Here is a 27,990-nt window from a genome sequence, read left to right as displayed (position 1 = left end):
CGGACGGTTATCCACCGTTTCACAAGGCTGTTGTGGTAACAGACGTGAAAAACAAATGGCCTAGCGGGCTGTCTTATGGAAAGCAGGCAGGGCACAGCGGGGCTACTGTGACATTTTCCCCACATGCAAAATCATGCAAAAGGTAAATACTGAAGCGGAGGGATACAACCACTATTGCAGAACATGGCCGTCACCTCCGTCATGTCCTCTCGCAAAGACCAGCCCACTTTTGCGAAACTGCGCTCTGATTGGACGAACGGCTCGCACGTCAGCTTCTTATTGGATTACCGACTGGTCAATCACGGGCTAATTTCAATGACGTCGATCGTACACTGGTTTCGCTGTATCGCCCGGGTGGACAGTATAGTTACTTCAACATGAAATGGAATAAAATGCCGCGGATTCATGTAAATAGAGACGTCACCTCAGCGTAATTAATTACTGCTTCGTAATTAAGACCTTAAGAAATTAGGAGCACGTGTTGACTGGACTATTTTCGAGTTTTTATCAGCAATATTTCAGGGTAAGTGGAGTGATACATTTCCTTCCTGCGTCTTTTCTCCTCGCACAGAAGCTGACCTGCTAGCTTTATAATTTAAATAAAGCAAAGTAATTATCCTAAGAATCACTGTATTGGTTTATATAACATATAGGAATAGTCAGTTTTTCAGTACTAAATGTACGTAATGTTATTTTTAAAGTAGTGCGTGCTACAGCTTGCATAGCCGAGTTATATGGAGAGGAAGGTAATGGCTGTCGGTCGACTCGTAACTTGAACATTGTGAAATGGCCTGTTTAGAGTAGCTCGTCCTTTGCTCTGTGAATCATCCCCGGCTGTGGTGACTCAAACGAGGGTAGGCCTATTTGGTTTGTTAAAAATCAGGATATGATAGTGGTATTGGCTTCCAACCTGTCACATTAGAGCCAGTATGGTACCTGTCTGTCTGTCTGTCTGTCTGTCTGTCGTCAGTGGGCCTACTCACTCAGTCTCCATCTGTCATAGTTTTTGTAGCCATGAGTCCTGCTCACTCTCTACAAAAAACTAACCTCATGTGGACCTCGTATATCAGATCTAGCATGGTCAGTAGTCTCATGGCATTATGATGAAAACAGACACATACTTTATCGGCTTTTTGTTAAAAGCTGCTCATTCAGCTGCATTTTTCCAGATTCCTTTTAACAACAGCCTCAAGAAAAATGATGGCACAAGTGACGATTTGAGCATGGGGATCTATGTATTCAGTACAATGGACATAAGCAGCTGTGTTTTTGACTGATATCAACATCTGAAGGTAGTACAGTCACAGTGATTGATTGTTGTGGATGACACATTTCAGCAATCAGTTCTCCATCAGCAGCAGGTATATTGTATATTGTAAGTTTTTTTTGATTTGCTGCTGAATCCTTTTTTTTTTTAAAGTCAATGCCAAGTTCTCCATATCAAAAAGATTCATATTTCTGTTTTTGCCTCACTGCAGGATCAACAACTTGGCTTCCCAAAGACCTTGCTACAATATTATTAACAGAAGTATTTTATTAAAATGCTTGAAATAACAGCGTTATTGAAACTTGCACTTCCTATGGGTATGATTTTAAGCTGACAAAGCCAGTTGTGGTGGCCAAAATGAACAGGATTAAATCAACCAAAGGTTTCTCAAAGTCCTCAGCAGCATCTGAATGTGCTGTATTAAACAGTAAATGCAAAGGCAACATCTTTTATTCCAAGTTTCAGTCCTCTGTGTGGGGCGAAATACTTCAGGTCTGCCTAAAAAGTTGTTATTGATATTCTCAACTACTCAAGCATAATCCTGGGTGATTTACTTTCTATGTCCTTTTTATTCTGTTAAGTGGAAGGGACAGTAAGACCTTGGGGCTTTCATTGGAGGAGTTGTATTGATTTGTCTGCTAGAGGTTGTTTTATAGCAAGACATGAGGAGTCAAGTAATAAATGAAAATATGTTCTTATTAAATATTTTGACTAGGTACTATGCTTTTGAGGTAGTGTTTTTTGATAGCAGTGAACTTGTTACACAGAAGAATACTGTACGCTAGTAAAACTCTTTTTTGTTGTTGTAATGGTTCAAATAACGGTCTGTCTGAAAAAAGTGCCAGCTTTAACCGTAGTAGTTGGCATGTGCATCTGAAATGTAGTGTTGGTTACTCTTTAAGTTGGTTGAAATGTAGTCCAACCTTTCTTTGATATAATTTTTCATGGAAACATTTTATGATACAGCTACCTGAATTCGAGAATTTGCGCCTTTTTGATTGATAGTAAACTCATTTAGTTTTGGACCGATTGAATTTGAAGAGGCCACTTATACATTACAGTGGACATGTTTCCTAATTTTCTGACATTGAAGACAAATCGTTCCAAACAATTATCAGCAAATGTACTTATAGTCACATGTCTTGTTCGTGTAATTCTTAAAGAGGACATAAATACATTAATCTTTCATCACCACATCTTACTTTTTATTGTCAGGTGAAAGGTTGCTGCAGAGTCACGAGACTATGCAAATGCAAATCAACGCTCTCCATCTTTGGGGAGTGGAGATTGAGCCATTAAGGCCGTCCTAAAGCCCAGTCTGAGGGATGTGGATGACCAAACTCCACTGCAAGTCATGTTTGAGGCTCCAACCACTTATCTCAGGGCTTTGGCACATTTCATTGGCCAGTGCATAATCCGCTAAAGGTCATAGCCACTAATTACACTGCTCCAAAACAGACAGATGCCTACCCTGAGCTTGATTGCGCCCTCCTTCATCAGAAGAAATGTCAAGGGTTGCATAACCATCACTTGGATGATTCCAATAACATGTGCGTGGCTCACTTTGGTAAAAGAGTGACCAAATGTATGCCCTCTTAATATAACGAGGCAAACCTTGTCCATGCAAAAGTCATTCATTTTCTGCTATTATACACTTCTATCTAGTGTCTTTTAGATTGACTTTTAAGCGGTCTTTCTCGGCTTCAATGGCTCTCCGTATGTCACAGAGCGAGCTTGGCTGGCCGGATGCAGGGCTCAGTTTTAGCCAAGCGGCGACCTCATTATCTTGGCGTCCAATCAGTCCTCCGGCCAGCTCCTAATTGAGCCATCAGCGCCTTAAGGGGGACGAGGAGGGAAGAACGTGTCAATTACAGTAATGAGGGGGCAGCCATGCAGAGGGCAGGCAGGGAGATGGAGGCTAGACAGAAGCCTTGCAGTGTTGCCCCTTTCTGCTCAATCCTCGGCTAATCAAAGATAATATTCTAGCTTGACAGTGGTAAAGTTACTCAAATCAGCAGGGAAGAGAAGTTTTAATCATTTTCCCTTCTCGCAGTGGGTTATTTCTACATGTCTTGTTGTGCGAATTGTTTAGAGTTGGTGCCTTATGGCGCATTTCCACTGCAGCGGGTAGCCCCGTTTAAGCGTCCTTAATCGTCCTCAAGCGGCCAGGCCAGTTTTTGGTGGCCTTTCCATATAGCGTAGCAACGGCTAGCGGGTACTTTTTCCCTCTTTTTCCGGCCCCATAAAATCGTGGTTCTATCGGGCCAGGGCCAGGGCTGAACAAGTGACGTCAACACTCTCGAGTGCTGATTGGTCAGAGAGAATCGTCACAAGATTGCGCGCGAGATCATCCCTAGCGTTGCATATATATCTAGAAGCAAGCTTGCAGCATTTTTATACACAGCATTTTTGTAAACGGAGTAGCTACAAAAATGGCAACGTCAAAGAAAAGCACACCGTGGTCGACCGAGGAGGTGACGACGTTCCTAAATCTCATTGGGAATGATAAAATCCAGCGGGAGCTCGACGGAACAACTCAAAATGTGAAAGTGTTCCAGGATGTCTCTGCACAGATGCCCCGCCTACACTGCGTTGCTACCCCAGGTCCTAAACTGTAATGGAAAAGCGCCACGGCCTCGGACGGCCAGCGAGGCAGCCCGAGGCCTGAGCGAGGACGCTTAAACGGGGCTATCCCGCTGCAGTGGAAATGAGCCATTAGTTAGACCCTCCAGAAAAATGCGATTCTGCGATCGCAGAATTTACCGCAAAATGGCGCAGATTTTTAAAAGGCTGCATATTTATCAAAAGGCCGCATAATCCCCGCATTTTTCCACACAAAGTTGAGGGGAAAAAAAGTTAACTCGTCTTGACGTGACGTCATCAGCTCGCGCATCACAGAATGTAAACAACACTGTATAGAGTGAACGTGTGGAGCTCACACGATAGAGAAAACACCAAGATGAAAAAATCTAATCCATCTCATTTACCGACAAACATTTCTACTAAAGACCGGGCAAAAAGTGGGGGGAAACTATTCTGCACCCCGTGCAACTGTATGTTGGAGCCATAGACTGTATATTGGTTGGAGCATAAGAGAAAATCGACGGTGAGCATCAACCTCTAAAACCCTTTCGAGGGCTACAAGAAACGAAGTGAGTAGCCTACAAGATTGAAGCTTGTCAGATAACGAACGAGTAAATGAAAACAGAATGAGGCGGAGAAGTGTGTGTGTGTGTGTGTGTGTGTGTGTGTGGGAGGGGTGTGTGTGTGTGTGTGTGAGATTAAAATAGCCCAATTGCTTTTACAATAAATAAACATTGAATGTGTTTAATTGAATAGTAAAGGGGTTTAACGTTAGTGGCAGGTTGTGTGTGAGAGAGAATAAATAAGACAGCCCAATATTTAAATTTTTTTTAATTCTTTTTCCCCGCATATTTAGCATATTTTGCAACTTTCCGCATATTTCGCAACTTCCCGCAATTTCACCGCATAAAATCACATAAAAACCCCGCATGTTTAATCGCATAATCAAGGATTTTAGCCCGCATAATCAAGGAATTTAGCCCGCATAATCAAGGATTTTTGCCCCCGTTTTTCTGGAGGGTCTAATTAGTGCTGCACTAATGAATGATGACGTCCAGAGCCGCTGTGAATACAGATATTTATAATGTATGAAAATCTCCATGAAGGCGCAGCACAAACCACATCATACATGATTCAGTCTTTGGAGTATTGTGTGAGGCTGTCCGGAATCAATTGCTAGTCTGTGTATGTTGTTTGACAGCGGACATCATTAAGTGGAATTCAAACACTTTCAAGTTGTGTTTTTTTGCTTAGGGCTGTTGTCACAGAAAATGTTACTTATATAAACTTATAACTTTTGAATAAAAATGTTCTTTTTGACATGATCATGTTATCCAATACATTGGCCTAGTATGTCCTTTTACAGCATTTGATTTCCTACTGAACATACTCGTATTCAGAAAATTGTGAAGTAGCTAATATGAGCTAATCGAAGCCATTATGCAACAATAAGTCAACGACTGAAAAATGCAATAACCTTTTGAATTCATTTATCCAGCTTGTATGATTTGCTGCTTTTCCCATTGTTAAATTAATAAGTTTGGGTTTTACATTACGTAATCCGTGGTAATTGTTTGTATAATGAATGTTCGTATGATGCTTATCTCAATGCCAGCTGCAACAAAATCGCCCCTTGTTATCTTAACAACACAAGACTTTTTAAAAAAACATCAAATTGAGCTTTGAGGCATGATAACATCAGTCACATTTCTGTAACAATATATTTTAACTAGTTTTGACCATGAAATAAAAAAGAAAATAAATATGAGAGCATTGCCCAAAGTGACGTCCTTAAAGGTGGGGTAAGTCATTTTGGAGAAACCAGCTCGAGTGCGCTAGAATTTGAAAATACACAGCCGGTGAAAATCTGCCACTTCCTTACAGAGCCCCTCTTCCAACACACACAAACGCGCACATGACCAATGAGGGCACGAGATACATTTGTGCACAGATGGAAGGCTGACAGGCAGGTAGGCCATCCAGTTATTTTAGCCGGGCCGGCTAAAATGATTGGTACAGTACTACGGCTTCCACAGATTACATTTTCTATGGATTTTTTGTCAAAGCACTAAAGATATTCATTGCTATCGGAATGTTTAGAGCATTCCATGGAATATAACAAAAAGTGTATCTCGAGCCGGTTTCTCAAACGTATCTACCCCACCTTTAAATGTTTTGTTTAGTCTGACGAAAAGTCACAACCAAAAGTTATTCAGTTTGCTTTCACAAACAACAAAGAGAGCAAATCCTGCCATTTGAGACGATGGAACCTTAAAATGCGTTAAAAAAAGTAGGCCAAATCCGATCATAACAAAAGTTTCTGCTTATTTTTCTATTTATCAATTGATCAAATTCTGATACCTTAATCAGAATATCTGCCAATATAGCGTTCAATAGCAATGCTCTCTTTTTGTCAAATTTTAAATATGTATAATTCACTTGCTGTGGTGACTGAATGAATAGTGATAGTACAAATGTATTGTTTTTAGTAATGACAGAGAAATTAACTATTTATTGTGGGTCATTCTTCTCACAGCTGATTTATTTGAAGAATCAATTGTCTTCTGATAGTAACATCTTTTAAAAACGACTTAGTAAGCAGGAAAGTGAAAATGGATTGCTAAGAATATGGCTTATACGGAAGGTTGAAGTTTCATATAATACTGTTGATGTAATACATGGCACTGATGGAATGACACTGAGATTTTCAGAGTTGAACATTATATGTTGGATTTTATTACAATTTCTGATTAACTCTCGAGCTGGTGCTCTGAAGTGTTGAAATGTGGTCTGTGGAGGCCCCGAGTGCTCTCCACTGGAGTATTCAATTTTTCCGTCTGGCCTGACAACAATCCCACTGGAGAGCATGGTCATGGAGGGTTAAGACTGAAGGGAAAACTTAACACGCCTGAGCCTTTGTGTAGCAAGGAGAATGGATTTCAAGGAAGCTAATGTATTTAGTAACGTAAAGGCTTGTTTTGTTTCCACTTTTCACTACAGCATGGAGACTAGAATCTTTAGCCTTACCGTCTTAATTTCAACTCCAGAGCTGGTCTAACACCAAACCAGTTCCTTCATTGGGGAATTTATACAAACACATACATAATAGCAAAACAAATGTGTAACAAAAATTACAATCATCTTTGGCTGCTATGGTTAACTTCAGCTATGTACAGTATGTCATTCTGAATATAGTTCTCTAGACTGTAAATAAATCACTTATATTATACATATTACATTTGTGTTGTACACTTTTGTTATAGTAGTATTGTTTTGTGTTTTTGGTCTAGTATTTCTATTTTTTTCTCGACTCTTGCATACCCTCTTTTTTAATGCAACAAAACACCAAGGCACTTTCTTTATAGATCAATACATTAATGGTCAATAACCTGATTCTGATAGAGGACAGACACAATGGGGGAAAGGTTCAGACGGTTAAGAAGAAAAAACGATATCTTCGTCCTCTATCAATCCTCAATTAACCTATGGGAATGTGAACAATGGCACATTTTATATACCAGAGCCCAAAGAGTTATCTTCAAATCAGAATAGCTAGAAATGTCATGGTGGGCATTTCTGGTTGAAAAATTAAAGAATTAATCAATCATTAAAATAGCTGCCAATTACTTTTCTGTTAATCTTCTAATTAACCGCAGATTAATCGACCATTCCTATCATATCCAGGGAGCGCTTGATTTAATGTAGCAGAGCGTGCACCTTCAATGCCAAGCATCAGCATCACACCTGAGCAAGTTTAGTGAACTGATGAAGCTAGAACTGTGATATGATTAACTGTGCAGTGCTACTGTAAACTTCATTCAGGTTGTAGACATATTTTAGAGGAGGGATATGTGCAGCTACATTACTGTTTAGTTCATTTGGATTCGTTATGAAGATTAAGTGTCATTTCTAATTCTAGATGCAATCAAAATGCATAGTCTGCAATATATAATGACGTCATGTTGACACGATTAAGCAAAGGGAAACTGTTGGACACTGCTGATAAAGATTTATAAATCTGGATCCACTCCACCATTATTGATGCATTGATGCCGCACAGCTGGTTACACCTGCAGACATTCACGAAGGAATATCACTTAGGAAACAATTAACCCTTTGACTCCAGCAGCTGCAACATGACCAGGACACTGATCAGCTTCTTTAGTCTTACATATCTCTGTAACTCACACACACGTTGTCAAGGCTTCTTATTCACTCTTGTTCATCATTTTTTATTCATGACTTCAGGATTTCAAAGTATGGCTAATATAAAGAGTACCACAGATTCAGCCTGTGTTCAATATGCCTCTGATGCCTTACATATTTTGGACTGACACCCAACACATGCCATGAACACACATGAATGAGTGTTTCTTATAATATTCTCCTGTATGTAAATAATCTTTAAAACATGATTTTAATATAGAGCCTTCTAAAGCTCTTAGGTTGTCTATACTGAGTCCGTTTCTCTGATATTTCCTCCTAGAAGAATGGGCTTTTCTTTGTTTGTGTAGTGTTGTTACTGAATGGCTCTACAGGGGCTAATGCACACTGCGTGTAGAAAACATGCTGACCTTTTGCTTGTACATCCTGATGACTCAAGTTTTTTACGATTCACTAATCTATTATCCATCTACTCAATCAATCATTAAGCCATTACAAAGATAAAACAATAATACATGACAAGAGTTTATGATGAGTGGATGGACACTCAAAATTGTAGTTGGAAATGAAATACAGTAGTCCACAGATTTTGGACTCAGGAGCTGTTAAAGGTGGGGTAGGTAAGTTTTGAGAAACCGGCTCGAGATATACTTGTTATATTCCATGGAATGCTCTTAACATCCCAATAGCAATGAATACATTAAATGCTTTGACAACAAATCCATAAAAAAATGTCATCTGTGGAAGCCGTAGTATTGTAAAAAGTACGACCAACGATCTGAGCCGGCCCGGCTAAAATAACTGGATGGCCTACCTGCCTCCTGTCAGCCTTCCATCTGTGCACAAACTTATCTCGTGCCCTCATTGGTCATGTGTGCGTTCGTGTGTGTTGGAGGAGGGGCTCTGTAAGGAAGTGGCACATTTTATCCGGCTGTGAATTTTCAAATTCCAGCGCACTTGAGCTGGTTTCTCCAAAATTACCTACCCCACCTTTAACTGTCGATTATTAATTAGTTCATAATACTGCCTTGGATAGGGTTTGTGTTTCTACATGCACCTCTTTTTATTGTAATGAGTAGGAATCATCCATCTCCTCAGCAGCTTTACCTGCCGAAATGTACTTTAGAGAGATATGCAACACAAACCTCTCCCGACAGTCACCTTGAAGACAGAGTAACAACATAGCAAAGCTTGAGATTAAATCATAAACCCTTTTTAATGTAAATAAACAAAAAACCTCATATCATGGTTGTTGCTTCTTAAGAATTAAGTATTGGTTAGACAGAAGCCATGATGTGTGCCTGTGACCCCCCGCTATAATAATAAGACATCATTGCCGTCTTCTTTGTTATTACATACATTCTTTTTTTTTTTCTCATATGAAATTATTTCTTTCTTTCTAAATGCACGACCCTTATGAACTGATCTCATTGAATTATTTCCGTCACATGTCTTGATTTTGATGTTCGTGTGATATTTGAGTAACCGTATCTCTGTCTCTTGCAGGAGAGCAGCCCCCCCCCCCCTCTCACCACAGCAGCTGCAGGGGAGGTTGTCACTTTTTTCCTTGTTAACCAAACGATGAACTGAGGACCTCCACTTCTCAACATCACACATCTCTTCATCACACTCTTCACTCTCGAGGCGACAGCTGCTTCCCCACACCTGGCCAGGGAAATGTGTGTGCACGTGTCCTCGGATGCATGACTGTGTCTGATTGCTTTTGGGCTGAAGTAAGCGGTAGAAGACTGCACTTCCTCTCACACCCTCGGAGAGGCGTTTCTCCACTTGACTGACATTTGTGTCCACGACTGCAAAGCATCATGGGTAGGAAAAAGATTCAGATCCAACGGATCACCGACGAAAGGAACAAGCAGGTGAGTCTTAACTAAGTTACGTTACTCTTTTCTGTGGCTAAGTTGTTTTTAAGTGTTTTTAAAACTAAAAGTGGTATTACCCAAGCAGAACTGATTTTAAATTGTTTTTCGGAATATTATTCAACACCATTTTTCATTCAAATATATTGGAAAAGATTACCTTTATACTTATGAAAAGGCTCAGTGATTAAAAGAAACTTGAGTATCAACATATTAATATCACAGATGATAAATCGTGCAGTTCCTGAAGTCACACTGTGGTTTTTGCCAGGCAGATTTGGGAACTCAGCAGTTGGAAATCATTCGCAGATTTTTTTTTAATGAGTTTTCTGATCCTCAAGCTGCTCTATTGTTGATCTGGCTTTATGCTTGTGTCATTGTCCCATTCAAATATACACATTAGCTGCAGTGAAAGGTCTCAGCTGCTCTTCAGCAGGATGGCCTCAGCAATGTTCCTTTTTCAGCTCCATTTGTTGTTCCCTTTCTCCTCACGAGTCTGCCCTGCATGAGGCTGGCACCCCGCTTCACAGTTGGGACGGTGTTGGATGAGTTTGTGTTCTGCTTTCATCACACCACAGAATATTTTTGACGGATTTTTTTCAGTCCTCCACGTGTTCATTTTTTGTATTTTTTGTACAAAACCCAAGCACACTGCCATGCGTCATGTCTCTTTCTCTATTTCTGCCATCCTGCCAAGCAGCCCAGATTTGTAAAAAGCTGCACTTGGATCAACAATCACAGCAGCTCCGTCACTGTGACTCTTGTTTTCCTCCCTAACCAACGTCCTTCTTGTTTTCCCAGTTCGATGAGTAATCAAACAAAAATGTTAATTTGATATTTTCAGGGGATTTTTATTCCTGTTATGACTGTTTTTGTGAACTCTTCCCAGCTGTGGTCTCAAACTCTGACAGATCGGTAACTGTTTTTAGATTAAACAAAATCTACTACTTAGACAAATAGTGTGCAGCATTTCACTGAAATATACTAAAATCACTTTTTGATCATTTTTCAAATCAAACTTTTATAAAACATCTGATACAATTAATCAAACATTTAATGCCCAAACTCTTGTCACCGTGTCCTCTGTGCTTTTGACATGTACTCTGACTCTGAAAATAAACGTATTCCCATTCATCGTTACGTTTTATACGTTTTTTCAAATTGTGCTCCAATGTAGTTCTCTACCTGGACCAAGGTGTACTGGGTGTTCTGTCACATTCCTTATGAACCTTAACATCGAAGTACATCAATCCTCTTGTTTTTATATCAAATAATTCAGCGCAAAATTATAGAATATGGGCAACAACTCAAATAAACAAATGTCGAAATGAACAGCCCTTCCTTTCAATGCATATTCATGTTTGTACTAGCAGTGAATTTAATCGTTGACTGGTTATTGCTTGAAAGTCTGATTGCTAGGGATGCTCCGATCGATCGGCCGCCGATATTCACTCTCAGCCGATCGATCGGTGCTCTCTATAAATGCGGGGGAGCCGATCACATGAGTCGTGAAATACATGACACTTTTCTCTCTGCGCGGCAAAACAAGCTCGCCAAAATGACTTCACCGGTCTGGCAGTATTTTAAGGTGTCCAAAAATGACAATAAAATAGCGGTATGCAACGTGTGTGAAGCAGAAATCCTGCAGCTCCGCCCGCTGTGACGGACCGGTGAGCGGAGCAACACACACACACTTAGAGTTAGACCTAACACACTTAGCTATTTCATCTACCTCTGGAACAAGCTAAACTAGTTATAAATATATTTATTCTTCACTGTCGGCCCCAAAATTGGCGATCGGAGCATCCCTAGTTATTGCACTGTTGTGCTGATAGTTATGAGTCATAAAAGGCAATAACCAAATCAAGAATGCTTCATTACTGAGGCTGAAAACTGCCTCTGCTGGTGCAGTGATAGTTCTGAAAGAGAACCTACAATACCATTTATTGGATATATGTTATGTGATCATATTTTTCATTACTAGGCAGCTGAAACATTACTAGCATAGCATCAACATCTCTTCTCCTGAACTGTGAATTTCATTTTGATTAGCAAGTGTAAACCTCTTTTTGTGTGGATTACATCAAACCCAAAAACAAATCATTATTTTTATCTCAACAGCAAGTGTTAACCCTTAGAAAGGGAAACATTGAGACCTTAGAAATAGTAGAACATGTGAGAGTGAATGGATAAAGTGGGAAAGTTCTACACAGCAAAAGTCAGGTTGTTTACCTGTATGTCTGACCTCCAGTGAGTTTTCTTAGTTTTTATTAAAGCGTGTGTAATCAAACAGCGTCCCGTTTCCCTCTCCCCATCTTTCTCTGCTCTTTTCTCCCAGGTGACATTCACAAAGCGAAAGTTTGGCTTGATGAAGAAGGCCTACGAGCTGAGTGTGTTGTGTGACTGCGAGATCGCTCTGATCATCTTCAACCACGCGAACAAGCTGTTCCAGTATGCCAGCACTGACATGGACAAGGTCCTGCTCAAATACACCGAGTACAACGAGCCTCACGAGAGCCGGACCAATGCCGACATTATCGAGGTAAACTAATCAAAGTAGCAGCGTTGGTGTACGAGTCGCAAACTTGCTTGAGTTTTTTGGTCATCTAAAAATGTGTAAAAACAGAGACCTAGCCTTAAAGAGAAATAAGATACCAATCATCCTTTTATAGAAGTTAACAAGTTCCCCCTTTTTTAAAAGTGGAAGGCAGTAAGTCAAGTACAACATCTGAACACTTATCTGACAACTTTTCAACTACATTTTGCAATCAAAATGTACTTCATAATGTCTATTGCCACTTTAATAAAACTCCTTAGTTCCTCCTTGTAGCTTTTACACAAGAACATACTAGAATACACTTTTCCACATAAAAGTAACCAATTAGCTGAGTTTTGGCTCCTCCTCAGGTAGTGTTGCTAATGTCTCACATACATATTTAATCAACATTTATATCAATATAGGCATCAGAATTGAACTTTTAATGGAGTGTCAAGCAGCTGATTTTATTCTACCCTAACTTTCTTTTTGATAGACTTTGAGGAAGAAAGGCTTCAATGGGTGTGACAGCCCAGAGCTGGACGGGGAAGACTCGATCGACCAGAGTCCCCTGAATGATGACAAGTACCGTAAGACCACAGAGGACCTGGATGTCCTCTTCAAGCGCTACGGGGTGAGTCATCTAGTATACTGTAAAGACTGTTCTGCTTCTCTCTGGACTGTGGGATAAAAACACTTCTTTGTTATTATTCTGTGTTTTGCTCAAGCGCCTACAGGAAACGGCTACTGGGGTGAAGTTCCTCTAACCGGTTGTTTTTATCACCAGGTCTTTTACAGAGAGCTTGAAACTTCAGATCAACACAAGAGATAACAGATGTATGATCAGTCACTATCATATCTGGTTAATGTTAACAAAGCACATTTCAAGCAGTTGAGGAGACGGAATTATTTTAAAGGAATTCTAACTAATACTCTCTTGAAACTTCACTTCTCGTTTCATCCTCAACAGCTTTTTGTTATTTGGACTAACAGTTTGTTAGTTCTTTCCGGCCCTATGTGTACTGCTTCTCTCCTGAAAACCTTAACTAAATATTATACGCTGACGAAGCTCACACATATCTCAAACTTATATCAAAGTACCCTGGTGGCCTTAAATTCATGCTGTGCTTCCTTTGAAGAACCTCCTTCGACTTAATGAGCATAATATGGCCCCTTTAAAGTGTTACTTGGCCCTTCAGGTGTATACATTGTGCATTTTTCAGGTAACTAAATTTGATTTGATTTGACATGCTAAACCATCTGCTTTGCTGTGTTAAAACTAAAATATATTCAAATGTGTCGCTTACCTGTAATACAACCCAGTGGAAAGATCGCTTTTTAAGAATATTTAAGCTTATCAAAGATGTTGTGTATATATATATATATATACTGTATGTGTGAAAGTATGATTTCTGAAAAGTGGCGATGAGGCGGTGTGCAGTTTTCTGTGCGATGAAGAGTAAAAGTGAATTTCTCCCTCCCGTCTTTGCAGCAGTCCACCGCTCCGTCCCAGACCTTCTCCATGCCAGTCACAGTGCAGGCGTCCAATCAGAGCACACTGCAGTTCAGTAACCCTGGCAACGCGCTGGTAACTACCTCCTATGTAACATCATCATCGCTCACGGATAACCACCTCCTGTCGCCACAGCAACCAGCTCTCCAGAGAAACACGGTGTCTCCCGGGTTGCCACAGCGACCAGCCAGTGCAGGTGAGTGTCCTCAGTAGATGTATAAACTCGGGCAGAAACAGAGGGTGAAGACGTTCACAGTATTTAGGAAAATACTGTGTTATGTTGCATCTGTTGTTACCAGGTGTCATCCCTTATTTATCATTTCATGTACATATCTGATCAGTTCGTCAGGAAGGGGATCACATTCCTCTGCACTGTTCGACTGTTTTTTGCATTTGAAGTTTCTATTTCTGGTTTTTGAAAAGCTTATCATGTCTCCAGTCAAATATTATGACGTCATCACCCAAAACAAATCCTTCATATTGAGGTTTAAAAGAAACCTCAATATGAAGCAAACGATACATTTGTAGCTTCATTCATAAAGTAGAGTTTCCTAAATCAAAATTGTATTTGCTGCACAGCTTCTTCTTTTTTTAATTGATGTTTTAAATTAATTCATCGATTTTGTGATCGTGTTTTCGTCTTATCTGGGCAAGACAAATTCAAGAGGTTCACAATCTGTGAAATGCCGGGTTAATGTGTGATAAAGATTCATTTTTTGAAAGTAAGAAAGAACTAGAGAAAAATATATTTTAAGGATGAAAATTTGATTAAATTAAACGAAAAACAAGCATCTAAAAAGTGTATGTTGTAGGTGGGCTTGGCACAATCTCCAGTGTGTAGTGTTGTTAAATATCACATTATTATGGACTATATTTCAGAACATGTGAAACCTTCTGGTGTTGTTTTGGGTGTTTATTCACATCCTCTTTTTCCTTATTCGAAAGGTGCTCTTCTTGGAGGCGATCTGAATAATTCAAATGGAGGATGCCCAAGTCCAGTCCGTGAGTCCTCTCCTACTCTACTGCTGCGTTAGTTCAGATCCTGAGTCTGTTTAATCATTATTTGTGACCGTCAAGAGTTCCTCAGGTATCTGGTCTGTATTCAATGATGAATCCCAGCCTTCCTCTCCTCCTCTGCACCATCTGTGTGTGTGCCTTGGAGTGAACAGGGAGGCCACCTGTAGCCTCAAAACACATGCATGGGATTCCCAGCAGCTTTACTATCACTTTTTAACACTATAGGACATCATAGTCCTTTAATTTTTCGTAATTCTTCCTTTAAATGTTTGTGTGTGGTCAAATGTTCTAAAGTGTTCCCAAATCACATGTATTTTTTGAAGACATTTTGACCTTACAAACAAGACTTTCCCCCTTTGAATGATTTTAATGCAAAGCAGAGGGAAATGTTTCATTTGCATTTGCAGTAACTAAATGGATTTTTCCTGGTTAGTTACCATAGATACCCATCAAAAAAATATAAATATTGCAATACTTTAAACAGTGGGTCATAGGCTAGTTCATTTTGATACTGCATGTGGGGGCTGAACAGAAATGTGCTATAATAAAAAGTACAACATTATTACTTAAATTCAATTTGATTCTGGATGAGGTGATGTTTGCCTTTTTAATAAACGGATGTATTCACTCTGTGAAATGTGTATACGTGAGAGCGTCTCAGAACAGAACAACAGCCTGGAGAAAAAGCTGTGGAGGAATATTTAGAGTCTGAGTGGCGTACCCCGCTGCTCGCATTCACCTGTTGGATTTTCCTATTGATTCCTGTCCTTTCCACCCGCAGCTAATGGATACACCAGTGCCAGGGCCTCCCCAGGCCTCCTCACCGTTTCCAACGGCAACAGTCTGGGGAAAGTAGTTCCGGCCAAGTCGCCACCCCCACCTCCGAGCCCCCAGATGGCCAACAGCCGCAAGCCAGACCTCCGAGTCATCACCTCGCAGGGCGGGAAGAGCCTCATGCAGATGGTGAGCTCAACCAGCCTGAACTGGTCCTTCATACAATAAGAAGACGTCTCTTTATACCTTTTTGTTCACACATGTAGTTACTAGTCTTTCAAATCAAAAGAACCCTGACGCTTGAAACCCTAGAAACTATTTGTATTCACTTCAGAGAAGCACATCTTCACTGGCCAATAAATGAAATGGAAACTCTACAAAAACATTGGGAATTGATATATTTATATTATAATATAACCATTTATATTATTTAAAAAGAAGATAAACTAGAGGCTGTTCACCATCCTTCTTGTGTTCTTAGCAGAGATTTGCGTTCACGACTCTGCGTTCAATATTGACTCTGGCCAAGTCTCAGATGAATCAGCCAACTCCCACTGACACACTGATAAGATTCCTCAGAGCGTTATCAGCTAAACATGCACTCACGTCTACTGACATCTTCAACTCACACGGTCCATTTAGAAAGGAGCTCTTGATTGTATCACGCAATCTTCCTCAGCAGTTTGACCAGTACCATTTTTTGTGTGTGCTTTAAACCTCCAATATCTGCATACTTACAATGGATCACATGACTTTTCGTGTGTGGATTGGGTCAAAGCAACGGATAAATATCACCTGCAGTTGCTCTCAGAACTTTGTTTTGGTTTAAGGGCCTGCAACTTTTCTATTCAGCCTCAGCTCTGCCCTTCTTCAGCCAAAAGGCTCTGAGGAACCCACTCTACCGGCGCAGCACATAACCAGCTCAAACCATTTGATCACTTATTTCTGATCCTGGCAACAGGAGAAAACAAGAAGATCTTGTGATACGACCAAAAGCTGCAGAAGTGACTAAATGGATCTTTTGTCAACTATTTAATATTCTCCTAATGATGGAGGCGAGGTGATAGGGCACCTTCTGATCTCAGGTCCTACACAATAACTGTTACAATTAGCATACTTTGAATTACTTAAAAGGTAACGTAAAAGTAATCTGTTAGTAAAAATGTTATGTGTATTTCTTTTCAAATTGCTCTCTTTACCCTTAATTATCCAAATGAATCAAACTGTCTCTGTTACCCTTGCAGACAGAGGAGGAGCTGGAGTTGGTAAACGAGGTGATTCGCGTCAGTCACTCGCATGAGTCGATGGCTATCGGCTGTTTGCACATTATGAGCATGGTTACCATGTAGACTTTCTCATTGTTTTGGTCTTGCTCCACTGACATTTGTTTTGGGATAGTCTTCAACTTGTCATTCCCACCCGACTGCATGAGGTTCATGGTTGTGTGGTTAGGATCATGATCTTCGCAGTGATTATCTAGACACATGAGTCATCCTTGCTCTCGTCTATTTGAGCCCGGCCCATTTACTTCATGGTACGATATCACTTCGAAGCATGGGTGTCTGTTCACTTGACGAAGTGCCACGGAGCATGTTCCCCGGCACCGACGCCCATTTTCACCTTCCATTGAAATTAGAGTCAATCAGGAAAAACCCACTGGCGTTCCATTATCAGCATGTCACATAGGAGTCGTGTCTTTTATATGGAAAGCTTAAAGTGTTTAATACTTTAGGATTCTGTGGCTCCTAATATATATATATATATTTGCATTTGTTTTAAATCAAATAAGTGTTGTTAGGAGCAGTCAATAAGTGGATCAACTCAAAGTTAATCAGCAACTATTTTGATAATTACAATTCTATTAAAAACGTCTCGATTGGAGAAATGTCCTGTTTCATCTCATAATAAACTGGATCATTTTGGGCTTGTTTTAAAGCAAGACATTTAAATGTCTCGCGTCAGATTATTGAAACAATGATATACGTGTTAGTTGCAGCCTGAGTTAAAAAGCATGAACATTTAAAAGTTGAACAGCAGAGACCTTATTGAGAAATGTTGTTAAAACATATTAATCGAGGAAGTGCGTTATCCTTTCAAATCATCTTGATTCAAGATACATGTACTCTGCGGGACGATGGCTTCTGCTTTCTGCTGCTCGTGCTGATTGTCAGGCGACCCCCCCACCCCCCTCCCTTTTTTACTATTCCAATCCAAGTTGACAAGAATCTCATTTCCAGAGGATAGTGATTCATTTTCATCACTCTCACCCTGCCTCCCCTCCTCACCTCTTCACAAAGGGAGTTAATTGAATCTGGCCCATCTCTCTGGTGTATCTCTCCCCCCCCCCCCCCCCTCCTCTCCCTCTCACTGTAAATGTATCCAAAGGTCTCAGTAGTCTGAAGAATCATTTCAGAGCAGAATGATGGCCTCTTTTGCTTTCCTGTATGCACATCTTTATTTGTTCCTTTCATGTGTGGTATAATGATTCGACCCAGACTCCAGAGTGTCATGGTTACTTCAGAGATGTGTTTCTGACATGATGATACGACCTCATGTGAGCAGTTTCACACATGCAGCAGCATATCTGTTGCCCCTGTGTTTGAGAAATGCTGCTTTTGTCAACAAGTACAATCTTGACGTTCAAACACAAAGCAAGCAGCTGGTGTGTTCAGAAAGCACCCAGGCAGCAAACTGAAAGGCCTGTAGTGACATCCACTGGAGAAACAGGATATGTGCTGCTCATTCAGTTTCCATGTTTAAGACTTGGGTCACAGTAGTTAAAAAATAACAGTCAGTTCCTGTTTTATTCTGCATACCTTTATAGTTTACTGTGGGACTGTGTAATGCATTCTGAAATGTTGTCAATCTCAAAAGTAGAATATAAAATGTTGCATGTACACTTTGGCAGATTGAAGAATTGCATTTCTGGAATGTTTAGGTTAAGCAATGACTTTATGTATCATTAAAATAATGAGAATATTATTGATCATGTAAATTGTTTGTTGCAGAAGCCAATAGTATTATATAGTCCCAATACTTGATGAAAAACCTACACATTTCTTGTGAAAAATTATTAAGAAATGAAGTTAGTGTGAGTAAGTAGTGAATGACACTTTCACAAAATGACATTTTTTGAAGCATTAGGTATTTAATTTAAAGTCAAAAGTAAAAAATGTAGCCCACATCGTGGCCTTCATTTCAATACATTATCTATAAAGCACAATTTCCATGGTTAGTGTGTCTCTTTTTTTTCTGTCATCTCTAAATGTTGCTATTAAATAAAGGCATACATTGCACTTTAAAAAATCCTTAGAAACTCTTAGATAATTCTATCTGATGGTTGAACAAATTGCCTTAATGTTATATGAGTTATGGCGTAATCCAAACAAAGAAACTTTTCTTTGATGCATGACATGAAGAACCTGCTGACAGTAAATCCTCCTGACTGAGATTTACTTATGAAGCCATAAACACATTGTCATTCCCAGCATGTCAGAATGTACTTTACTAAAGTGAGTCTTTCAGCATGAGGCAACACAGGACGTTGCTCCGCTGTGACTAACAAGTCGGTGTCTTCCTCCGTCAGAACGCCCAGCGGCTGGCAGCAGGAGTGCAGGCCGCTCAGAACCTCAGCACACCCGTGGTCTCCGTGGCAACGCCCAGCCTGCTGGCTCAGGGTCTGCCCTTCTCTGCCATGCCCACCGCGTACAACACAGGTGAACTGAACACAGCAGCTCAAATATCCTCTTAGTTAAGGGTAAAAGCAACAGGCTGAAGTAGCTATGCTGTCAGCTAGTTTATTTAGTCTTAGTTTTTGTCAAAGTCTTTTAAAATCTGAATAAAACTTAAGTAAAGTAGTTTGACTACATCCTTCTGACTGGGCTCATTGTGTGTTAACATATATTCCTGACACAGGAAATATTTTTTATTATTTTTTTTAAATACATTTTAGTCTTTTATTTTGTTCATCAACAAAATATCATGTGGATATTGTCACAGTAGGAGTTTAGGGATTTTGGTGCTGTCTAGTCGTGTTTGCCGTCCTACATGTATTCATTTATCTCCATAGTTCATTAAAAGTGAATCAAATCACATTTTTAAACCTAAGAAATTAAATATTAGATGTGAACTTTGTTGTGATTTTTATTTTTGTATCCCCTGTCAGAGTACCAGCTGACCAGCGCAGACATCACTGCTCTACACGCTCTGGCGTCCCCTGGCGGCTTGCTGCCCACCAGTGTGTCGTCATGGCAACAGCAGCAGGTTGTTTCCCAGCAACAACAGCAACATCAGCAGCTACAGCAACAACAACAGCAGCAACTAAGTCTTGCCTCCCTCAGCAACTTGGTGTAAGTATTTTCTTCATTTTCTCCACCGCGCTGCGTCTTTAATTTAAATCAGTTTCCTCAAAACTGCTCCGACACTTGCGTCCCGCCTCAGGGAAGATGGTGGTGGCGGCGGCTGACATATTTATGGTGTAAAAGCTCTGTCTCCTGACAACCCTCATAATACTTTACTACTGACCTTCGCTGTCAGCTTGCATGATATCCATACCATGACCTTTCTATACGCCAGCAATTCACATTCCTCTTTAGTGAATTGACCTCTCACCAGCATCTCACCATCTCAGCCTCTTCATAACATCAATCTGAATATCTCCTATTTAGGTTCGCGGAGTGGAGTTGATGCACTTGAGCGGTACAACAAAGATCCTTTGTTAGGGACATTAGTAACTGCAGAATGGATTTCTTATTAGAAACTCAACAGCCTGAAAAGCCAAAGGTGCTACCTCTTAATGGCCTTTATCTGATCTATTAAGCATTTAACCCTTTATTTAGGTCCTATGTACCCTGCAGTTTATTATTTTACAGTATTTTGCCTGGATGTGTGCATACTTTTTGTTATAAATTATGTTATTATTTACTTAAAATATGGAATAGAGCTTTATAAAACTATACCAAAAACCAAGTTGCGTTCTGCCAGTGAAAAATGACGTGCAAAGACAAGTCACAAGTATTATCTACATGGAACGCAATTTGTGTTATGTACTGTAAACACCCTTGATAGAAAACGTTCACCTATTTTTTTTCCCCGTTTTATATATATATATATATATATATGATTATATAAGATTCATTTATATTTGAAATCAAGATTTAATACGAATATTTCTTTAGTAAGCACGTTCTAAACAAGGTTACAAAGGGCTTCACAGACATAAAAACAGAAACCACACATTTACAAAAAAGAAAACTGAGAAGCTTCTGTGTGAAATCAGAGGACTTGTTAAGATTTGATATCCAGTTTTGGCGTGGCGAGCACTGAGCAGGCTCCAGTTTTGTCTCCTGCAGCGTGAACACCAGGTCTTGAAGTGTGTCTCTCTCTCGTCCGCAGCATGTGGGGCGTGGACAAACAGAGCGATCTGTGTAGCCAGGTGTCCAGTCTGGCTGCCAATCTGAGGTGAACAGCCACTGCTAGTGTGTGCGTGTGTGAAATGTCATGAGCTTGTCTCTGGGGGAGGGGGGGTGTAATCCACTTTGCCTTTTTGAAAGGGCTTCTATCCAAACCAAACGACACACAGTGAATGTTAAGGCCATACTTTGTGATTTAAGAAAATAAATAAGTGGTATTTAATTTAGAAATATAAAGGCTGGTTTTAATTTAGCTCACACAATAAGGTGAAGATACATTTTCATTACGATACTTCAGTTAATACATATTACAAGTATTTGCTGTATAGAAAATGAGTATCACTCAATCAATGAAACAGAATATATTTCTTAATTGTATTTAGCTAGCAGGAGAAGTAGTCGTGTGTTTATTTTCTACAGCCAGCATATGCAATTATACCATTGTAACACTATAGCAAAAGTTCATTCAATATTATATAAGTAATACGTTTTTCTTTTACTGGTACATTAGACACAAAAATGAAGTTTCTGATTTTAAGAAATCGAACGGACAATAGTTCCCCTTCTATATTCTGCCACAGCCTGGAGCACACGCAAATACGGTGGCCTCTGAGGACCAAACGCATGCAAGAGTTAAAGCTCAACAGTCAAAAACATAAAATGGAGAAAATTATAAAGTGCATACTAAAGGAAAAAACATAAGTATTGAAATCCAGAATTAGAACCAATGCAAATATAAAACTAAGTCAAAGCTTCAATACGTTTGCTGACTTTTTCCTTCTTTGTTCCTTCGTGCTGCACATTTCTGTTTGAATTTGTATTATATGGGGTCCTTGGGTCCCTATTCCTTATAAAAATGTAACTTCATTTAGGCCTTACCTTAGAGCTCTTGAATGCATTTTTTACTACATCAAAATATATCAATATCCTTTATTACCACATTTATTCCTGAGTTTTTAGATCAGAAAACATAAACTCAGCAGATTAGGGTTTTTTATTGTTTCTGAAGACATTAATAACATTATTGCTGTAATAATGTGCAATAATGTGTCGCCCTTCTCTCCACACATGCCTTCTAATCCACCTCTCCCTTTGGTTTGGGCTCAACATCTTGTTTTCTCCCCACAGTGTTGGCTCTCCGTCCAACCTGCTCTTGGGTAGAGACGAGTGGTTGGGCCGGTACTGTATCACACTTCCTTTTTCCTGTCTGTCTGTTCGCTTCTGGCTGCCCCCCCCCCCCAAGCATGTCCGCTGCTGTCTGCAGTCAAACAGGAAATGAGACGTAGTTCCGGTTTCACCGCGTGCTCTAACCCGCTTTTATTTCTCTGACTATCATCTGTCTTTTCTTCACATCATAGCTGCCTCACTGCGACACACCCTGTCACACCAATCATTTCACGCTTCCCGGGCTGTTGTGTTTATCTTTTGTTTACCACTGGGGGGGGGGGGGTTATTCTGCTTTGATGGCTCGGAATTGATTATTGAGTAATCGAGTGTTGCTTCTCCCTGTTGGTGCTGTGCCTTGTTTTTGGAGTTTTTGTCTCGACACGTTGACCTTCCAGTTTCTTTGTTCGCCTTTTTGTAAAGTAGCTAATCATTTGAATGTTTTTGTTTTCTCGCCTTTGTCCCTCCCCCTCCATTGTCTCCCTCTCTCTGTGCCCCCCCCCCCCCCCCCCCCTCTCAGGCCGGTGACGCACATATCTCAAGGCGCCATGCTGACCGTCAACACCAACTCCTGTGTGAGCATCAAGTCTGAGCCCGTGTCCCCGGGGCGGGACCGCAGCACCCCCTGCCCCCCTCCGTCTTCATCCACGCAGTCCTCCACCTCAGGGGGGGCCATCCTGAGCGCCCCCCCCCAGTACCCGGGCTCCCTGCTGTGCCTGGAGCCGCCGACCGGCCGCTCGCCCGCCGACAGCGTCAGCAGCAATGCCAGCTCCTTCGAAGGCAGCGACCGCGATGACACCGGGGCGGCTGGTGGAGGAGGAGGGGGGGGCAGCGCGGCCGGTGCTACAGGAGGCGGGGGTCCCGGCGGACGCCCCGACTTCAGCCCCTCGGCGGAGCTCCTCAGGGCGTCGAACGAACCGGATCAGGAGGGAGGAAACATCAAGCGCATGAGATTAGACACCTGGGTCACATAGAGCCGCTCTGCACCCACAGTGGAGTTCTGGTGACACTTAGACACACACACACACACACACACACACACACACACACACACACACACACACACACACACACACACACACACACACACACACTCATCCTTTACACCCCCACTGCCCCCACCTCACTGCCATGTGACACTATCATCACACACCTGCCTCTGTCCAAAATTAAACAACTCAGCTGCGTCTTTGCCAAAAAAACATTAAAAAGATCTAAAAGTAAAAGTGCTCTGAGTGAGGAGCCTCTGAGCTCAGCTGGACGTCCCGTGTAGATCCGTGAAGAACGGACGGTAGGTTTTTAAAGACTTCTTGCTTGAATGGACTTCGTATAGTCATTTGTTTTGGTAGAAAATGAGGTGTTGAACTTTTTCTTTGTTGCAATCTGACATTAATCTCTCACATGGTTTCACCTTCATGTATTTACATAGACATTGTTCACGGTGGCATGTGGTCATTATGGGACTTGTACGACTCGCCGCTTCTCACTCTTTGAACGCCAACGTCGCTCGGATCGTGTGCCGTCCATCCTTCCATTAGTCACCTCCTAACTGCACTTTTGGATAGAACTTAATCTGGACACGTTTTGAGGACTGAGCATCTATCTGGCACTGAGCAAACAGATGCAACCGAGGAGTTCCCGGTGAAAATGTATCACTCTTCTTCACGCTGCCACATTTTCCACCTCATCCCCCATGGCAGGCCCGAGCCACAGGGGGGACAGAGAGCAGCTTGCCCCCTCTCCCCCCTCTCCTCGACAACAAAAAATGCCAAATGCCTCTCGCACACGATGCAGTGGCTGACGAAAGATCACTGTCGAGAACACGAGAACTAGAAATTGATGATGCTTTTCAAACGTGGCCGTCACTCTCCTCAGACGGGCTGCCCCTCCCCCCCCGTCCCGTCCTCTCACCTCCTCTCCTCTCCTCTCCAGGATGGAAGTTGTTGCACCAGAAATCCAGCCGCCCGGTTTATCACCAGGAATAGATGCCATCCTGTTAAATGCATAGTAGTTATTGGAGCCTCTCTTTTTGTAGGTAGGGAAAGTCTTTGGGTCTTTCAGTCCAGGTGTTCTTTATCTGTTGGTATTTGGAGAAAAAAAAAACTTGTTTTGAAGGTCCTTTAGTTGTCCAGAATAGGAATTCTGACTTTGTATAAAAAAAAATCACTCCTTATACAAAAGCTTTGATGTCCTCTTTAGCTCTCTCTAGCTCTCCTCGGCTCTTCAAAAAGTGAAAAGGAGAAAGACATTTTCTATATTTCTACCGCTTCAGTTGGCGACAAGTGAAATAGCTTTTCAGCTTCAACCACGTGTATGTACATACGACTATATTTGCATAGACTTTGCTAGGTATCCCTAAAAACAAGCAATGTGTTGATTCTCAGTGGATCTGTTTGCATATATGAGTGTGACTTTGATATGTGGAGCTCCGGTGCAGGGGCTCCTCCACACTAGGTAGAGCTGTTGGGCCGACGTGTTTCAGTAAAACTATTTTATGCTAGTGTTGATGGTGTGTGCACTTTGTCTCACTCACAGAGGCCTGCTTGGTTGTGGTGTCATCATATTTTCCTTCCACACTTATTTAAAAACCCACGATCAAAGTAATATTGTCCATTACCACCTGCCCATCAAACCGTTCACTTATAGCGTAGTTAGGAGATAAAATGCACTTATTTGACAGAATTTCCTCCATAGACACAGATTATGCCTTTTTTCACTTTGAAATGAAGTCAAGAAATTGGCTACCAAGTGCTGTGTTTGTTGTTTTTATAGTATGTTCTCTAGTTTAGTCGAAAACCATTTCAAAGTTGTGTGTATGAGCGTGTACACGGGTTGTTCATATCCTACAAATAGGAAGTTTCTCCTGACTGCTCGACCTTTTCTTTCCCTTGAGAGGATGCTCAGACTGGCTGCTTTTTGTCGACTGTTATTACGTGCTTGAAGTGCAGAAGGTGGCTGCTTTTATGAATCGATGCCGTTTGGTGCGATAAGTCACAGCAGAGAGTGGAAGCAGAGTTTGACGTCTCCACTGTGGGTTTGTGTTGAGACACATTTTCACCCAGTGTTGTTGAGGCTTTCTATGATCAGGTCATTTTTCCGTCCCTCACTGACAGTCTTATGGGTAGCTTTTTACTCTGCTAGTTTCAGGTTAGTACAGTTTTTCTTCTGTCAGTCATCAATTCAAACTCATGCCCGGAGAACAATTGCCTCCTGAACCATTTATGGAGTAGTTCTGCATTTTGGGAAACTTGCGCGAATGTACTTTCTGACGGAAAATTCAGTTTAAATATCAATACTGTTTGTGCAGTAAATCAGTTAGCTAATAAGGAAATGGGCACGTATCTAGCCTGGCTCTGTCTTAAGGTAATAACATTTTTCATAAAATATATATAAATAAGCATTTTAACCCAATTTCCTTATACCTTATATTCCTTATATTATGAGTTGGATGCACTGCTGGGAATCATTCTGCAAATCCATAGCACAGTAGCTAATTTGGGCTATTTAAATGATGTGACTACAAGGCTAAACATGGATTTAACCATATTCTCAAGACATAATATAGCATCAAGTTCTTAAGACAACTTTGTTCACTTCACTTTGGATGAAACAATCATAGTTATTCACTGAGATGGTAGTATTCATGTTTTTTCATTCTTTTTCGACCTTCAGACAGAGCCAGGCAAGCTGCTTACCCCTGTGTTCAGTTGTAATGCTAAGCTAAGCTAACTGGCTTCATATTTAACAGACTAGGTGTGGAGTCAAACTTCTCATCATACTGCAAATGATTTCCCAAATGGAAAACTATTCCTCTAAAGATCCAAACTACCAGCTGTACCAGCCTTCAGGCCGAGCTAATGCATCATTTATTTTTTTCAAAAATTGATTTGAGTGGAACTGTTTGTGGGTGCTGATGGTCGACTGAGATGTGACACCACACTGCAGGTTCTTCATGTACAGAAAGGTTCTCTGTCCAGCACGCAGCTTAGTCACAAGACAATCTATATGAGAAATGACAACCTGCACCCTGTTACTCGTTGTGTACAATGTTTTTTAGAAACTCACTATTTTTGGATTAATTTGTGCTGGTGACAGTTCCATTGTCTATTATTATGATAATGATATTATTATGGAGCTTTTATTTTATTGCTATTTTGTGTAGGATAGTTTTTATTTTCTCTTATTTTCTCTTCCTTATCATGAACATATAGTACTGGTTTCCTTTTTTTAAAACAACTTGCTGAAAATTGCACGATCAGTTCTTGTGGTATTAGCAAATGCAATGAAGGAAATGCCAGTTAAATGCTGCAATTTTAATTAAGATATAGAATATATTTATAAAAACGGGAAACAACTGAAATTAGTAATTCATTCAATTTGAAAAAAATGTAAATGCATGGGATACAGGTAACACAACGTATGTTACGTACAGTAATGATACAGGACATGCATCACAGTGAGTTTTTAAACGGCTCAGAATAATGTAGCATATGAAATACTAAAGATGAAATTTATAGCTAATATATTGTGTTGAGCTAGTCTGCTTTGGGTTTTTGTTGTAAAGAAAATATTTCTTTGTTGTTTTTTGAGAATGATATACAATTTGTGTATATTTTCATATACAAAGTATGCACTGATATGTTATTGAAATTCTATACCGCTTTTACAAAAAAGTGTTTGTTGTACCAAAGTATCCAAGTCCCTTGAAACCTTACCCTTTTTGCGTATGTTTTACCGTATTTTATATATTAAATAGACAAACTGAGTGAAATGAATTTGACTCTATCGCTTTATTTTTCTGTTTAGAAAAGTAAAATCACTTCTCAAAAAAAGAAGACAAAATCAGAAACATTGATTTTTGTATAATCTATGTAGTTTATCTCAGGTGTGAGTGTGTGTCCTCTTGTCACTTTATCATCTGTTCTCTCTCTCTCCTCAGCTCATTGGCACAGTTACAAACACGTGTGATGAAGCTTCATTTCACACATTCAGTGTTAACAACACGGATACAATTAGCTCATCACTAATCACCTCCTGTGAGTTAGCAAGAGTGTGACAGGAGCCACAATAGGCCTATAGACTTTAACAATTTAAATAAAATATTCTTTCATGCTGATCTTTTTAACCCAACATTATTATAATGCTTTTATACGATGACGGTGCCGAACATATATATATGATTACACTAAATATATTCATGTTTTGGAAAAAATTACATTTAAAGTCATCCCCTTAGGGTAGGTAATTTTGGAGAAACCAGCTCGAGTGCGCTTGAATTTGAAACTGCGCAGCCGAACAAAATCTGCCTCTTCCTTCAGATTTACTGATCTCCACCTCCAACACACGAACGCGCATATGACCAGGGCACGAGATGGAAGGCTGACAGGCAGCTAGGCCATCCAGTTATTTTAGCCGGGCCGGCTAAAATGATTGTTCGTGCTTTTTACATCGCTACGGCTTCCACAGAAGACACTTTTTTTTTTTACGGACCTTTAAAGTTTAACTTCTTCATTTCATGATCGTTTACTTTTCATTCATGAAGTATGACGCTGTGCTGTCAAGGTCGCTTTTCCAGGTTTGTGATTGGTCAAATGTTGCTAACCCCGCCCCTTTCATGTGAACGCACTCTCAGCCGGACGGAAAAAACCCTGGGTTGAGTTACCGAGTTGATAACAAGCGTCTTA

General features: G+C 40.5%; 1 protein-coding gene across 7 annotated transcripts; it reads left to right on the top strand.

Annotated features, from left to right (window-relative positions):
• Positions 1-307: 307 nt before the first annotated feature.
• LOC307021185 (myocyte-specific enhancer factor 2D homolog) lies at positions 308-27,081 on the top strand. Of its 7 annotated transcripts, none has more exons than XM_079653048.1 (13): positions 309-523; positions 9,521-9,891; positions 12,230-12,433; positions 12,924-13,061; positions 13,920-14,136; positions 14,886-14,942; positions 15,739-15,920; positions 16,976-17,005; positions 19,318-19,447; positions 19,897-20,080; positions 21,126-21,191; positions 22,271-22,321; positions 22,827-27,081. In XM_079653048.1, exons 2-13 carry the CDS (start codon positions 9,838-9,840, stop codon positions 23,278-23,280), a joined length of 1,767 nt encoding a protein of 588 aa, XP_079509174.1. In that variant the 5' UTR covers positions 309-523; positions 9,521-9,837; the 3' UTR covers positions 23,281-27,081. The 7 variants fall into 7 exon arrangements, with proteins under 7 accessions (XP_079509178.1, XP_079509177.1, XP_079509174.1 ...); XM_079653049.1 differs by lacking the exon at positions 309-523 and adding an exon at positions 3,263-4,419; XM_079653052.1 differs by lacking the exon at positions 21,126-21,191 and having other exon boundaries at positions 308-523.
• The last annotated feature ends 909 nt before the right edge of the window (positions 27,082-27,990 follow it).

This window comes from Notothenia rossii, assembly GCF_949606895.1.
Source record: "Notothenia rossii genome assembly, chromosome: 10".
NCBI classification, from domain to species: Eukaryota; Metazoa; Chordata; class Actinopteri; order Perciformes; family Nototheniidae; genus Notothenia; species Notothenia rossii.
This window is presented reverse-complemented; position numbering and strand designations above follow the sequence as displayed.

What these genes read in the sequence shown, in the direction of transcription:
- LOC307021185 (XM_079653048.1), top strand. Translation starts at nt 9,838, where the DNA reads ATGGGTAGGAAAAAGATTCAGATCCAACGGATCACCGACGAAAGGAAC. An exon ending in ACAGCGACCAGCCAGTGCAG is followed by an intron (nt 14,137 to 14,885) that starts GTGAGTGTCCTC and finishes CTTATTCGAAAG; the next exon opens with GTGCTCTTCTTGGAGGCGAT. An exon ending in AGGATGCCCAAGTCCAGTCC is followed by an intron (nt 14,943 to 15,738) that starts GTGAGTCCTCTC and finishes TTCCACCCGCAG; the next exon opens with CTAATGGATACACCAGTGCC.